The sequence below is a fragment of the Ovis canadensis genome, chromosome 24 (assembly GCF_042477335.2).
Source record: "Ovis canadensis isolate MfBH-ARS-UI-01 breed Bighorn chromosome 24, ARS-UI_OviCan_v2, whole genome shotgun sequence".
In the NCBI taxonomy this organism is placed as follows: Eukaryota; Metazoa; Chordata; class Mammalia; order Artiodactyla; family Bovidae; genus Ovis; species Ovis canadensis.
The window spans coordinates 53,389,320-53,405,778 of NC_091268.1; the positions used below are offsets into that span (position 1 = coordinate 53,389,320).

Sequence of the window (16,459 nt, forward strand, 5' to 3'; positions counted from 1 at the left end):
AATCAGGATGGAGGGTGGTTAAGTCTTAACCCAGTGGTTAAGACTCCACGCTTCCACCTCAAGGGGTGTGAGTTCAATCCCTGGTCAGGGAACCAGGATCCCACGGGCCACACGGCCAAGGGAAAAAAACAAAAATCAGGCTGGAGAATCATGTATTTTTCTACTCTCATTTAAATGATTTACTGTTTCCCCACAAGTTTGAAATATTTAATATGCTTCATGCAGCTTCTGGGATACTATGGTAAAATCTATTTTTTCATTTCATTTCACTTCAGAAGTTTTAACAATCCTCTATTACAAACTGATAAACCTGCATCCTGAAGGATGTGCCAATAACTTTAAGAATACAATTTCTCTCTCCCAAAGTTATTTATAATAAGAGTGGTAGTGCGCAAACAGCGTTACTACTCTAACTCGCCTGATGGATTACTCCTGGTCCTCTGTCAGCAGGATTTACTTGAGAAATGCTTACCTTTCTCATCCTAAGCTCCCCTCCCTTCTGTTCTCATCACACAGCAAACTTCTAGGAAGGGCCACAGCCCAGGCTACTCCTCCACGAGGTAAAATCTCTCCCGTTCACTTTTAGCCCTCTCCGGTCTAAAGTTATCAAACCCTGTAGACACGTGCCCACTCTCATTTCAGTCCACCTCTCATTCAGGCCTGGGCTCCCCTGGTGGCTCAGACGGTGAAGCGTCTGCCTGCAATGCGGGAGAACGGCGCTCGATCCCTGGGTCGGGAAGATCCCCTGGAGAAGGAGACGGCAACCCACTCCAGTACTCTTGCCTAGAAAACTCCATGGACAGAGAAGCCTGGGAGACGGCAGCCCATGGGGTCGCAGAGTCGGACAAGCGACGGGGCGCCTTCCCTGCACTTCAGCCAGCGCAGCTGGCCACTCACTGCTTCTGCTGCAAGCGCCCCTGCAACTCCACGCGGCCTTCAGGCTGCGCCTGACTTCGCTGGCTACTCTTTCTCGGCCTCCTGTACTGGGCTGTCTGCAGTCCTGGGATTTTCCTTCTCTCTCAATTCTCTCTAAGTGATCTCACTCATCCATTCCCATGAATTAAAATGAGTTTAAATCTTCCTAGCAGACTACACAGCTAAGCATCTTCTTACCATCTCTACCAGGACATCTCAACAAACAGGTCCGATTTTAAACACCAAAACGGAACTCCTGAGACTGTTTCCAGTAAAACCTGACCAGCTCGTTGCAGACAACCCTTCTGCCAAAAAACAACTAAAAAAGCTGAGTACATTGTAAGAACTAACTGTGTGAAGGTATCAGAGGACCTAGGAGGCCAGGATCCCACAGAGAAGGTGCAGCTTCCTCCTCAAGACACTTGCCAATTCAGGCAGAGAGTGACAGGCCAAGAAGCTGGGCAGAGACAAGCAGTTGAGAATCTGAGGTCAGCAGAATCTCCAGCAGTCTGATGGGACTGGGAGACCAAATTAGAACTCAGGGGCTGCCAAGCAGAAGAGGCGCTGGTAAACACCCCCGAGCCTGCAGCTGGAACCCCCGAAGAGCCATGCCCTGGGAGAGGGGTAACCACAGGGGGACCGACTCTCACGGTTCCAAAGTGGTATTTCCCTATCCTAACTGCCCGCCAGAAGCCTCTCTAGAGGAAGACAAGTCTCAAACTACCCCTACCACTTTTCATACCCGTCATCCAGAATTTAAGTAGAGCTTAACAGGCAATCTAGAATCTCACAGGATGCCCAAATGTTTATCAGATGCCTATAACTGATTAATAAAGTCACTGACAAGATGAAAGTTTTTCATAGAAAACTGGTATCTAAAAAAAAAATCAAGAACACTGGAAAGGGCAATGACTGAAATTAAGAATTTAACACAGATCAGACAGAGATGAAGAAAGGATTAATGCACTGGAATGTAGGTCAGGAGAAAATCACGCAGAGTGAAGCATGGAGAGATCAAAAGGATGAAGAATAGGAAACACGTCAAAGAGATATAAGGACATAATGAAGAGGTAATTAGTGTCCCAGAGGAGAAGAGACAGGACATACAGCCAAAATAATAAACGTGGAGACAGACGCTAAGACTTCTCCAAATCTAATTTAAGAGTAAGTCGTGTCACTGCCCTACCAAAAAGAAGAACCACCACCGATTCCAATAAGGACCAATTCCAAGAAAACCTCCTCTGGACACTGCACGAAAACCGGACACAACTAAGAACCAAGGGCAGAGAGAAAAATCTTAAAAAGCAGCCCAAGGGGAGGGGAGAGACACGCCACCCTCAACAAAACAAGCCTGATACAGCCGACTGCTCAACAAAGCGACGGGAGGCAGAAAGCAATGACTCGACCCACCAAAGCATGGCCAGGAATTAACCAGCTAACCCACAACTGCATACCCAGAAACACTGTCCTTCAAAAGTGAAAGCAAAATAATGACACCTTGGACCAAAGAAAAAAAAGAAACAAGTGGACCCTCCAAACAGTTTTCTCTCAAGACTTGCCCTTCTCGTGAAGCTGCAGCACCACCTTCGGGCACAGGAGCCGGAAGCCGAGGGCTCCCCTTCGGCTTCTGCAGTTTCTTCTCCTTTAACCTGCAAGCTGCCGGTGCCTTCTTCTGATTCTCCAAAATACATCTAGCAAAGCCATGCAGACTAAAACAACACATCCTTTCTTACCCAGGAGACGGCAAGACATTTTAAAAGTCTCACAAGTGGCAAGAGCTGATTAGAATACTGATAATACGCCTAGTGAGAAAGGAACCTGCCAACATCTGGGGAAACAGAGAGCATACCTATAACCCACAGCTGCGATACTTGTGAGGAACTTTCACACGCTCGTAAATGGAGATGAGCACCCGCTTAGTGCTGTTTGTAACGATACAAACCCAAGGTGACAGACAGTCCAAGTGCAGGCTGAGAGAGAGAACAGGTAAACAGGGTCTCTATGTAACAGCATGGATCGCCTCTAACTGGAGCTGCAGAACGCTGCACGCAGCACAATGACATTTTTGATAGTTTTTAAACCAAAAAACAGATCCACGCATTGCTTGTGGGCACACACACATACGTGTTCAAGCGTGAGAACCATTCCGGGGGGGCCCACATCACATTCATCATGGTTGCCTCGAGGAAGTACAAAAGGCAGGCAGGGAGCCACAACTGCTCGACAAAACCGAGTTCCACTCACTCAGCTCATGAACAAGTATTTCCTGGTGGCCTGTTACACACAGTGGCCCAGGTCTTGGAGACACAGTGGCGGATAAAGGCAGACCACAGTCCTGCCTTCACAGAACTCACCTTCTGAGAAAGACGACGCCAACTATGAACAGGATGGGAGCAGGTGAGGAATGATAAAAGCCAAGCAGGAAAAAGGCGGCTGCAAAAGGGGGCAGGGAGATGCCGCTTACCACAGGCGGGTCGAGGAAGACCTCTGCGGAAAGGAGACACGGGAACAGAAGCCGGAAGGAAGGAAGCCAGGGCGTGCCCAGCCATCCAAGGGGAGACCATGCGGGAAGAGCAGGGGCTGGGGGCGCTCGGAACCGCCAGGAGACCGGCGAGGGGACACAGGTGAGGGGACGCGTCCATGGTGGAGAGAGGGCAAGGACAGGCCAAGAGAAGAGTAGTCTTTATGTTTTTAAAGGGTTATCAGCAATTCCCAGGTGACTCAGTGGTAAAGAATCACCTGCCAGGCAGAGATGCAGGTTCGATCCCTGGGTGGGAAGGATCCCCTGGGGAAGGGAACGGCCAATCCACTCCATTATTCCTGCCTGGGAAATCCCACAGACAGAGGAGCCTGGTGGGCTACAGTCTATGGCACCACAGAGAGTCAGACACGACAACCACCACCAGGGCTACCAAGGAGAGTTCTCGAGAGCCCGTGTGTGGTGCACACAGCTGCAAACGCCTCTGGTCGGGCCTCCTGGAGGAAAAGCGTGCAGCCCCCCGCCGAGGGCTCGGGCACCCCTGACCGCAGGTCCTGGATGCAGGCAGCAAAGGGCTCTGGGATAACCGAGGACAGCGCGGACGTGGAGAGGAGCGACACGACCTCTGGCTGCCAGACGCCAAGGACAGCATCAGGGAGGACGGAGCACTAAGGGAGGGCTAAGGCAGCAGAAGGGGAGGCCGGCGCCGCGACCCCGCCCGAGCGACCGAGGCACGGCGCTGCCCGGCGCGGAGGTGAGACACGCGCCTGAAATGCCATCCTTGTGTTTTGTAAAGACCTGGAATCAGGCGACAGGACACGGAACGCCTACTACCTGAACCCTGGGGGACGGGAACACAAGTGTCACTGCTTTCTGTGCGTCGCCTTCACTCCCACCACACGACCCGCCTCACCTCACCTGGGGCCGGGCCCTGGTCCTCGCCGCCCATCCTCCCCTCCGGCACAGGGCAGTGTCCAGCGGTGAAGGGCAAGGCCTCTGGAACCAGCACGCCAGGGTTCGAGGCCCGGCTCCACCACTTGCTAGCTGCGGCGGCTGAACCAGGTTACCTGGCTTCCCTGTGCCTCCACGGTTTCCCTTTTCATCCATAAACGGTGCTGACGTTAAGTCCCTACCAGGTTTATTGCGCAACATAAATAGGTTAAGATCCGTAAGGCAGGCGGGGCAGAACCGGACACGGAGGCCATTCTGTAAACATTAGCTACAATTATTTAAACATAAATCAAATGTCATTCCCCAGGTTGAAACCCTTCCTTGGCTTCATGCACTTCAAATAAAATGTGAATTCCTTACCTACTCTAACTGCCAGACACATCCCAGTTCCCTCTCTGCTCACACCACACAGGGCAGCTTTGGGCCCTCTGCTGGCCAGGCCCTGGACCCCTTCAGGCCACCCCTGAAAGAGTTTTCTCCCCAGGAGGCCGCCTGCCCCTACGCCACCCACCCCACCGACCTGCTCCTGCCCCCAGCCCACTCACCCCCAACCTCTCACCCTCCTACACTTCCTTTCACACACCAGCATAATCTGCAAGGACTTGATACATCTGTTGACATTTTTCATCAGTCTCCCATCTAAACAAAAGTCTCAGGAATGCAGGAAATTCAGCTGCTTTACTCATCATATTCACCCTTTCGCACAGGACCGGGCATTGGCAGGGACAGTATCGATGTCTGCGGAATAACTGTTCTAGTACTGTGAAGGCACCCATCGAGCCACTTTTGAAGCATTCAAAAGAAAGCGGTTAATTTCTTATGCATAGGCTGAAAAACAAGTAATGTATTCCACAACTTTCTACATGCTATCCTGACATTTTAATATAGCAAAACTCTACAAGATATTGAAGCATTATGCGGTGCACCTGAAACTAATGTAACATTGTATGGAAACAACTATGTTTCCACTGCAAAATTTCTCTCAACAAAGGGTGTTTCCTTACCAGTGTACTATTTTTCTGTGAAACTGGTTTCCAGTTTGGGAAACAATGGAGATGGACAAGCTAAAAAAGCACAGAGAGAGGTTTCGGTTTCCCTGGCTCCATCAGCCTCCCCACCAGGTAACCACTGTTAGGAGTTCCCTGTTGAGCCTTCCTGAGAATTTTCATGCAAGCACTTCCTTTCTGCCCCCTTTTTGAAAACGGAAATGGTAACAAACAATGCACATTTGCTTACACTTTGCTTTTATAACTTAGCAAAAGGTTCGGAAGTCTTTGCCCATCGGTTCCTAAGGAACCTCCTCAATCCTTTCTATAGCCTCACATCTTCACTTGCCATCTGGGTATACAACCTGCAACACACGCTCAGGTTATTCCCTATCTTTTACTATTACAAGCCACACAGTGAATAATCCTGTATCTCACACATGTAAAAACACATGTTAAATTCCTGAACCCGCATTGCTGCCTCCAAGGATATGTGTGTGTGCATGCTCAGTGACCCCATGGACTGTAGCCCTCCAGGCTCCTCTGTCCATGGGATTCTTCAGGCAAAAATACTGGAGTGGGTTGCCGTTTCCTCCTCCAGGGGGCTTTCCCGACCCGAGGACTGAACCCGCATCTCCTGCACTGGCAGGCAGGCTCTTCAGCACAGTGGTAAGCTGATGCATCTCTTCTGGGCCCACCCAGAGAAAACCTCTAAGGAGCTGAAGGAGAGGGAATTTAAAACAGGGGGTTGGTTACACACGTGACAGAAAAGTCAAGGATCATACAGGGAATAGTGAGACGACGCAGAGATCAGCAAGAGGAACAAGCGGCCAGCATCTCTGCACTGGAGGGTCAGAGGAAGGATGGCTTTCCAGCTCAGGGGTCAATAGGCAGGAGCTGGAGCCAAAAGCAGACCAGCCGCTGGACACACGGCCGGAGGCAGAAGGAGGGGGCGGATGATAACCGGGCGCCTCCCTGGGCTCCCGCCATCGGGTCACCCACCGGCGCCTCCTACCGGCCAAACCGCGCCCGAGGAGATGAGCCCCGCGGCGGGGCGCAGGCCAAGCGATGGGTCCACACCCACCAAACCCTGGCCGGCGCTGCCCCCTTAAGAGCAGAACCTGATGGATACTCTGGCCCACAGATGGTTTCAGGTGTGGGGGTTATCGCTCGTCTGACAAGCGGAATCCGGGATCTCAACCTGGTCTTAATTTATTTGAGTTTTATTGAAGGAGGTGGAGCAGCTATTCCCCTAAAGCGCACATCTCACTCCTATGTACACCGGCTGCGGGGCGGGGCGGGCGTGGGGGGCTGGCAGAGGGAGAGGCAAGCCCAGGAAAGTTCTTCACTTCATCTGCCACAGATGGTCCACGCAGGAAGTTCAATCAGACGGTTCCCAAACTGAGCCTTAGGACGGTGGCAACCAGCCAGACGAGCCAGGCACCTTCCAAATACAGGCGCGTCTCAAGAACTGGTGGAGAACTGAAAGGCAACAGGGCCCCCAAAGGAATCAAAAATACCTTAATGCACTCAACGCACGGTTATAAATAACAATGTGCTCTTGTCTTCCAGTACCCCCTACGTGTTCCTCCTTAGAAGGGCCTTCCAGCCATTCCTGCCACATCCTCTCTCTCCTTATCCTGCGTTTAAAGGACAAATAATGCCTTGGAGGAAAACTTCAACGATCCAAACAGCAAGCAGGAGTCTCCTGTGAAGTCTCCTAACCCGACCAAGATATTAGCAAAGAAGATATTTTAAATCCTTTTGCCTCTGGCGTGACTACTGTTTGAATAGATTATTTACCCTCTCTTGTAAACAAGCTGAAACTGACTTCCCCATATACAGTTCAAAGTTCTGTACTACACTCTTAAAAATAGGCCAAAAAAACCTTACGTTTGCAAATGATTGGCACGAGAAATTATTCTCTTCAAAAGAGCTGAACTTCAGTTTTAAAAACAAGAATTTTAAAGCGAAGCAATTTTTTTTAGAAATCTAAATGGTGATTTTAAAAAAACTAGCGAACTGTAAAGAGTTATGTTAACTTCAAAATCCCCATCAATACAATTAAATACAAGCATACCAAATTTATATAATAATCACTGTATAATGACTCTTAAGATTTCCATTTACTCAAAAACATATTCATCCTAAGAATGCCGAACATATTTTAAAAGTGCCTTTCGTAAAGCAAGGAAGAAAGATTTTATAAACTGCACCAATACCTGTTAATGCTACAGGGACATTTAGATAATAAGTATCACTGTTGACTGTTCCAGTGAAGTGAATCAAATGACACATACATTAAAAACAATCATAGCCCTTTTCCCACTGCAGGGCAAATTTTTAATAAGAGTTCCCCCAAATTTGAAAGTAATATATACCATCCCATAAACTTGGAGAATAAAAACTGGGAAAATAAAACATCTGTATATCAGTTTTTACATTATTTAGACCATAATATATAAGACTGCTTATTTTTTATGCTTGTGAAATATTTCATCCAAAAATGTCCCATAATTTACTTCACCAATCTATTAGGCACCGCAATTTCCAATTCTGTATTATGAATAGTGTTAATGCAAGCGCCCTGTATGAGGTATTTTTCTGACATCTCAAGACTGTATCCCCAGAAAGAGCTATGCTAATAGCAAGTCTTGAGACTTTTGAGATGTAATACTATCCTTTGCTCTAGTCTTCAAGATCTAAACTGGCTTCCTATTTTACAAACATGTATACCTGCTGTGACCTTCAAGTTTTCTTCATTTCTTGATTCACAGAATCTGAAACACCTTCGAATGAAATCGCCAAGCCAGCATGCTCCCTGTACCCGAATGCCAAACGTTTAAGTATTATAGTGGATCTGTCTTTATTTTCGAAGGAGGAGATGCTTGTCTGCCTGTACCGTTACCGCAGCTGTGACAGGCAGAAAGCAGGGCGTCCAGGGAGAATCCATCTCTTGGACGCTTTAGACAGCAGTCTGGCTGGAGGAGGGTGCGCACCTGGGCTCCTTTTTCCCGCAGAACTTTCCATCATAAACAACACAGCCACTCGGTGCCACAGTGCTACCCCTAGCTTCAACTAGGAGAAGTGAACTCCGCAAATGCCAGGGCTCGGGCCAACTTCCCACCCTCCCAGCCCCACCGGCTTACTGCGAGGCAAACATCTCCCCCTGGAGCATCACTTAAATTCTAGAAAGCACCTTGATTAACTACTTCATCCGGAAGCGTTCAATACTGCTGATTCTTACAGGCAGCTGCTCCGGCAGCCTGTAATTAAGAATTTTTTTTTCTTTTCCCCAAACGCTCCCTTATTACAAGAGATTATGATGATTCCGTCTGTCAGCATTTAGGAGATCTTTAGCAAAAACACACACACAGAGATCCTTAACTTCCAGTGTTCCTGTAAAAAAACAGGCGTATTAACCCTTTGTGTCCCAAGCCAACGACTCACTCCATCCATAGACATTATGCGGACGCCTTATTCGGTTTGAAAGGCGTAATTCGCAGCATGACACGACAGGAATCTGTATTCCACTAAATAATTTACAGTCAACGTGAATCTTCCAGCAAGAGGTGACTGAGCGTCGGACGGACAGCCTGGTTCTCTCTGGTCCCACCTGCGGGCGGGCAGCAGTTCCCGACTCCGACCCTCGTCTCCTCTGACTTTTTACTTATTATTTTCGGCTGACTCCGTCACGTTCCCTTACTTTCTAACATGCGTGTGCCCTCGCTGCCCCCTCCTCACTTAAACGACCCCCGTGACCACTTGGGACCTAAAGCCAAGAAAACTGTCACGATGCTCAACCTTCTCTCCGCGGCCGCCCTTCCTAGACCCGGGGTATCCCCAATTCCAAACTTTGCCCTCCCGGTTTCCCGGGGTCCCCCCTGGCAACCCGCACCACCTGGGGAAGACGCCAGGAGGGTGGTCACCGGCGGTTGGGCTCCGAGGGCGTGGACGCCCTTGGCGACAGGAGGCGGGGAAGGTCGCCCCCAAGGTCCCCCGCCCCGGGGAAAGCGACCCCCGAGTCCCGGCCCGAGCCTCCTGGCGACCCCGGCCGTTCCGGGCGCTCGCCCGGCCCCCGCGACGACCCCGCCGGCCCCCGCCTCGGGGGTCCCCGCACCCCCCGCCTCGGGCTCCGGGGCCCGGCGCGCCGCGGGCCTCGGCGGTCGCCAGCCCGCAGCGCTGTTGCCCAGACGCTGTCTCCTCGGGCGGACCCGGACCCCCAGCCGCCGAGCCGGGAGCGGCCGTCCCCGCTCCCCGGCGGTCCGCGACCCCCACCCCCCCGGCCCGGCCCCAGGCCGCCGGGCGGGCCGGCCACACCTCCGACACTCACCGCCGCCGCCCTCGCCGCCGCCGCCGCCGTCTTCGTCCATCTTGAGGCGGCTGCCGCAGCCGGCGAGCCCGGGGCCGGCGGGCGAGGGGCCGCGGGTGCGGAGCGCGCGGGCGGCCGGGCGGCTCCAGCAGCGCGCGGGCCGGGTCGCGGCCCGGGCCTCCTCCCGCGGGGCGGGGCGCTCAGCGCGCGGCGCCGCCGTCACGTGGCGCGCAGGCCCCGCCCCGGGCGCGGTGGGCGGGGCCCCGCCGGCCCCCCTCGGGAGCGCGCGCGGCCCCGCCCGGAGCCCCGAGCGTCTGAGACGGCACCCTGGCGGGCAGGGGCCAGCATCCTCTGGACCGACGTGGGGTCCGGAGAACAAAACCCGGCGGCAAGGTGCTCGGGGGGGCGGGGGGGGGGCTCCGGGGGCGGGGGTCCTCCTCGCACTTGCGCTCAGCGAAAAAGCTCAAGAAACGTATTTAAAAGTCAAGCCTTCTCCCTTCGTCCGGAGGCATTTCAGAGTCATTCCAGCTTTTCAGCCCTTTCTGGGGTGTCATGGAGGCCCTCCTTTCCTGGCGATGAGTGCGCTTTGACATTCATAAAGTGTAAAGCTTATGGATGAACGTTATCTTAAGGCTGGAACCGAATCCCCAGCCGGCACACCTGGGGCCCACCCTCAGAGGGGTCGGCCAGACACAGACGCTCCTGCGCTTTCGCGCCAGCCGCCCTGGGCAAGCTGCCAGCTGCCCTGGATTTACGATCCAGAAGGAGCTCTGAATTCAATTTCCCGTGGGCACAGCCAGGGTCCTCGGCACAGGCCTCCTGGGCAGCAGGCCTCCGTTGGCCCGTGCTCCGGACCTCCCTTCCCATTCCACATCTTGCTTCCAGTAAGTTCTCTGCCTCCCCCCCAGCCCCCACCACCACCACTGAATGTGACCCCTCCCAAGCTTTTCTGTTCAATTTGCTTGAACTAAATTGCATTAAAGAAAAGAAAACATTGTAATGGAGGAGATAATTCATCTCTAATACAGTTTACTAGCAACTGTTTTATATCTACAGATGGCACATTGAGTTGAAGGAACTTTCTGCTGTCATTTATCAAAACGGGCCGTTTTCACTTTCTTTGTTCGAGGTTGTGGGATGATCCCAAAGAATTCAATCTCCTAATAATCTCAAGTTATACAACCAGCATTTGGGTGCTGCTCAAGGCTCCCCACATAGTTCTGGGTGCAGATAAGACATGTGGCAGCTTATGTGACGAAGGCACAGCAGAAAGGGGGTCTGGGCATCAGGCCTCAGCCCTCAGACTTGGCTTCCTGATCTTGTTCCTGTAGCCTTGGTTATCCTGGAGATAACAGCGTAGTTACTGAGAAAGAATGACAGTATACTTTGAACTTGATAATGTGACATGTGCAGCTTTGAACTCAATGATATTATCAATTTTAAACACTTTTCAATGTCAGTTCCAAATTCTTTAGATTTCTTAAGAGTGTGATCTGTAGTGCTTCTCCCAAGTTTGAGTCTGAAAATTGCTTCTCCAATCACCACCTAAGCTCATTGCCATCAGAATCAACCATAGCCCCATTATTTGTAAGCAGAGAGTTAGATCAATATTATCCCCACAGCTTAGCCAGGGCCTCCATTTCCACAAAGCCTGCAAAAGGTGTTGGGAGAATAAAAGCTTAAGATGAAGTGAAGTGAAGTTGCTCAGTTGGGTCAGACTCTTTGCAACCCCATGGACTGTAGCCACGCTCCTCTGTCCGTGGGATTTTCTAGGCAAGAGTACTGTAGTGGGGTGCCATTTCCTTCTCCAGAGGATCTTCCCAACCGAGGGATTGAATGTGGGTCTCCAACATTGTAGGCAGATGCTTTACCATCTGAGCCACCAGGGAAGTCCTGAAGCTTAAGGTGCACACCCTTATTTCTGCACTTGAATGGGGTAATTGGAAGACTTAAAAACCTGCAGTGTGCAAAGGAATGAATATCTAATTGGAAAATTAGAATTTTTTTTTTAAAGGGAGCTGCTTTCCAGTGTCTCTTAAATCCCACCAAGATGTGCTATGCTATACTCAGTCACTAAGTTGTGTCCGACTCTTTGTGCACTATGGACTGTAGCCTGCTAGGCTCCGTTGTCCATAGGATTCTCCAGGCAAGAATACCGGAGTGGGTTGCCATTTCCTCCTCCAAGAGATCTTCCTGACCCAGGGATCTAACCCGCTTCTCCTATGTCTCCTGCATTGCAGGTGGATTTTTTACCACTGAGCCACTGGGGAAGCCCCTCCCACCAAGGCAGCAGGCATTTTAATCTGCTCACAGGCAGATTGCTCCTACAAAGGAAAATTAAGTATCCTAGTTATCCACTGAGATAGGCACTCACTTTATGCCCATCTATGTTACTTAGATGTTGAAAGCTTTATATGTCAACCTGTAAGGAAAACAATTCATGTAGCAGACACCACTCCAAGGTAGCAAGTGTTAAACCCAAAACCTTGTTGCAATCTCATTCCATCAGACAATACATATTTAGGGACTTGCTTTGTTTCAAGCACTGCCCAGGTGCTGGGAATACCGTGATGAAAAGGATAGATTCCCTTTGTGCCTTCAAGGGCCTTCTGACCTAGGAGGAATGTAGCCATTAAGCAAATAATTACTCAAATAATTATCTAATTGAAAATGTGATGTCCTGCTCTATTTATGGCGTCATCATCTCAATGGACATGAGTCTGAGCAAACTCCGGGAGATAGTGAAGGACAAGGAAGCCGGGCATGCTGCAGTCCGTGGGGTCGCAAAGAGTGGGACACAACTGAGCAACTGAACAACAACTCTATTTATAGACTTTCTCTTACTGTTTTCCTGTCTACTGGCTTTGCAGCCTTGAAACTCCTTCAGACCAAGACTGTAGTCCGTATTTATTATGTCTCTGTGATCCACTGCAGGGCCTGGCCATATCAGAGAAGGGGAGAAAGCAACAGTATTTGCTTGAATTGGACGTATCTGGTTTTGCTGCTGGACAACCATGGCAAGCCGAAGTGGGAGACATCTTGAAAACATGTTGAAACCCATTTATCAGCCTTTGACCATTGCAGAATGAGCTTAAGAAATCAAAAAAATGTGCACACATTCCAGAAAGGTCAGAGGACTTCTCCTTTCTATTCATCTCAGTCCTCCAAGAGAAAGTCTATGCAGTTGGACAGAAGGGTCCTCGAGCAGCACTGAGGTCACAATAGCCCAAACTCTGCCAAGGCCAGTTTCTTCACCCTCAGCCAGAAAGAGGCAGCCCACACCGCCTGCACAAAGCAGTTCCCATGTCCTCTGATAACCAGTCAGGAGATTCAGAGACAGCAGTGACCGTCAGCAGATGGAAACCTCAGCTAATCCCTTACATCTGCTCAGGGGTCTGGTCCAGCCTGGGGAGCAGGCAGTGGCCCGCTCACTGCCACATCACAGTCACGAAAGGAAAACAGTGCTTTCAGAAATCTGATTTCATCTAGGAAAGAAAATATCTCATTGGAGTGGAGATGATTTTGTGCAGACTAGTGTTCTCCACTCTGCCCAGGCGAACAACAGGGGACCAAGTGTCAAGTCACACCCTCATTAAATTTTCAAAGACCCAGACATCACTTTCTTCACAGAGTCCATCTCCCTTTCTTTCTTTTTTTTTTTTTTCCCATCTCCTTTTCCAATCATTCAGGGCAGTCTAGCTTGGTCGTGTTCTCTTCCCCCTTGGAATCCACACAACTGACGAGTTCCGTGGCCTCACGTTACCAAGGGCAGCTTAATTCCTTTCAGATTGATTAGTCACTTGCATTTTTGCAAGAACAAAGGCGGGTCAGATTTCTCAGTAATGTTAAACTTCAGGGGGAAAAAATAACTTGGCCACCATTTTGAGCTATTTCTTTGGAAGAAAGGCATTTCACTTACGCACTCGAGGCAATGTGGATATTGAGTTCTCAAACACAAAGTGTCTTCCGTAGTAATAAAAAGCTGTCTTATTTTTATCTCATTCTTCATTTTTATAGGATGTCCCTGACCTACTAAAAACAAAAACAAAATTTTTTTTTTTCTAATTTTAAAAGGTCCCCTTCAGAAGTTGGTCAGAGTCTGCTGTGTGCAGCTTAAACTCATTAGGAAAACCCATCCCCGGGTGCAGAGTGGACTGTGGGACAGGCAACTAAAAAGGAAAAAAATGTGAAAATGACAAACGTCAGGACATGGGACATCTGTGATCCCTGCCCTCTGAATAGAAACCGCTCTTAGCCAGCAATCGAGTGGCAGAACAACACCCCTGACAGAGTATTCTGTGACCCAGAGAGCCTCACTGTGCCCGAGCTAGTGAGTCTGCAGTCTGACTTGTCAGGTGGCGAAAGCCAGCCACGAGTTCCCGTCGTCCACTGACTTTGCCCAGTAAGGTCATTAGGCCCCAGCCATGAGGCATCACAGCACGTCACCTCTGCTAAGTGAATACTTCAGGCTCTAAAGTCAGACGGCCCAGGCACTTCGTGTTCTTGGCTGTGTGACCTTGGGCAAATGACTTCACCTCTCCTAGCACCCTAGTTTCTGCGGCTGAAATGGAACTGACAGTGACTCTGCCCCATACAGCTACTCTGAGAACTAGAGCTCAATGCTATCATACGCCACGAGTGTAGGGCACACAGTAAGTGCTCAATCGATGCTCATCCTTGTCACGCACAGAAAGCTTCTCTGCTCCCTCTTCCCCAAGCCCGCCAGGATGTAGGTGTCAGGATTGGGAGGCAAGGGTGGGTCTCAGGAAGAGCTCCCTGCCTTCACCACCACCTTCTAGCTGTTCTGCTTCCAAGTCTGTTCTTGGGAACACATCTTGCCACGACACACGCGCTCTGCTTGTGGACTGTCCCACACGTGACACCTCCTCAGTCGTGTAAAGAACTGGGGGGACGTCCCTGGAGGTAGAGTTAAGACTCAGCACTCCTGCTGCAGGCGACACTGATCCCTCGTCTGCATGTGCCACGCAGCACAGCTGCCCCTTCAAATCTACAAAAAGCCTATAGCTACCATCGTACTTATTTTTGAAAGACTGACAGATTTTCCCCTGAGATTGGGAACAAAGCCAGGACTTCACTCTCAGCACCGCCGCTCCTCAGAGTCCTAGGAGTTCGAGCCGGAACGAACTTGCAAGAAACGCAAGAAAAGGCACACAAATGCCAAAGGAAAACACAAAAGCGCTCCTATTTACAGATGATGTGCTTGTCTACACAGAAACTTCCAAGGGACCCGTTTAAAAAGTCTCCTGGGACTTAGACGTGAATTCAGTAAGGTCACAGGATGTAACAGCCGCGTATAAAAACCAGCTGTATTTCTGTATACTGGCACCCAGCACGTGCAGGTTCCCTCAGAGCACTGCCCCCGGAGAACCCCTGCTACCTCTAATTGCTCCCCGAAGGCCCCAGCTGCTCGGCGGTTACCTGGGGCTGGGTGGTACTGCCTGGGGCATGAAGGAGCCCCAGAAGTTTAACCTAAAAAAACAAAACAAACAAAAAGAAAGCCGATGAAGTGTAGTTGTACTTAAAAGGAGGGAGTCTGGCTTCGAATCTGTGTTTCTGTGTATCAGGTTTGTGTGTTTGGAATTTGAGGATCCTTGCTGCCATTTACAGTTTTTGCTCATGTACCGAGCTGAATCGTGTCCCCCCCTCCCAAAATTCACATCCACCCAGGACCTCAGAATATGACCTTATTTGGAAGTAGGGTCTGTGCAGATGTAGTCAGTTAAGAGGAAGCCATACTGAATTAGGGTGGGCCATAAATCCAGGGACTGGTGTCCTTATGCGAGGAGAGGACGCACGCGGGGGAGAAGGCCATGTGAGGGAGGCGAAGCCTGGAGGGAAGCAGCTAGCATCTAAGGAAAACCAGGGACTGCTGGCGACCACCCACAGCCAGGAGAGGGGCTCCGGTCGGCCCTACTGACACCTGGACTTCAGACATCTGGCCTCCAGGACTGGAAGAGATTCATTTCTGTTTGTTTAATTTTTAAAAAAGTTTTGGTCGAGATGAGTGGCATGCTGGATCTTATTTCCCCGACCAGGGATTGAACTTACGCCCCGTGCATTGGAATCGGGGAGTCTTAACCACCAGGGAAGCCCCACATTTCTGTTGATTTTAAGCACCCAGTTGGTGATCGTTTGTCACTAGGAAACAAATACGGTCAGATTCTGCCTTTCTGATGATCTAGAGTAAGTAGCCTCTTGCTAAAGATGCCTTAGGGGTTGGGGGAATGGTGGGGAGGGGTGCCCGGCCAATCAGTGTGCCTTTCTCACCAGGAGAGTGGATCCCAGATCCTATTTGGGAATTAAAGAAGTGTCTCCTTTGCCAGAAGAAATAGGGCACACCCTCAAGCACGCAGCATTTTTCTGTGTGCAAAGGAAGAGTTGGAAACGCTGCAAACAAAATCACATTCTTGCTCAGCCCCATGAATGCACTGCCCCGGGCGCGCTCGCCCGGCGCCTGCTTGCTCAGCAGAAGGCCGAGAGGGTCAGCTGGCTGGGAGCTTAGTCACAGCCTTTGGAACCCTCCTCCGCAGCTTCTGAGTTCAAAGGAGAGGAGGAGGAGGCTCCTGGACCAGCCCAGCGAGACACCCTACCAGTATGGGTGAGTCAGGTTGTGATGCTATCCTCATTTCTTCAAAGGTTTTCAAGCTGTCTGGCCTTCTCCTGAGTGGAGGCAAATTTCCTCCTAGGTCTCTGCCCTGGTCTTCACCTTTCCGCCTCCTTTTAATTCTCCAGACTTCCCTGGTGGCTCAGATGGTAAAGAATCCACCTGCAGTGCAGGAGACCTGGGTTCGATCC

At 50.6% G+C, this 16,459-nt stretch overlaps 1 protein-coding gene across 2 annotated transcripts in view; it reads right to left on the reverse strand.

Annotated features, from left to right (window-relative positions):
* Window positions 1-9,890, reverse strand: part of CYTH3 (cytohesin 3) — a 69,246-nt gene extending 59,356 nt beyond the window's left edge. The window contains exon 1 of one of the 2 annotated variants that reach the window (XM_069569584.1): window positions 9,665-9,890. In XM_069569584.1, the coding sequence (XP_069425685.1) occupies window positions 9,665-9,704 (40 nt within the window). In that variant the 5' untranslated portion in view covers window positions 9,705-9,890. The remainder of the gene's footprint in view (window positions 1-9,664) is intronic. The other variant, XM_069569586.1, reaches the window with a different exon arrangement.
* Window positions 9,891-16,459: the final 6,569 nt, after the last annotated feature.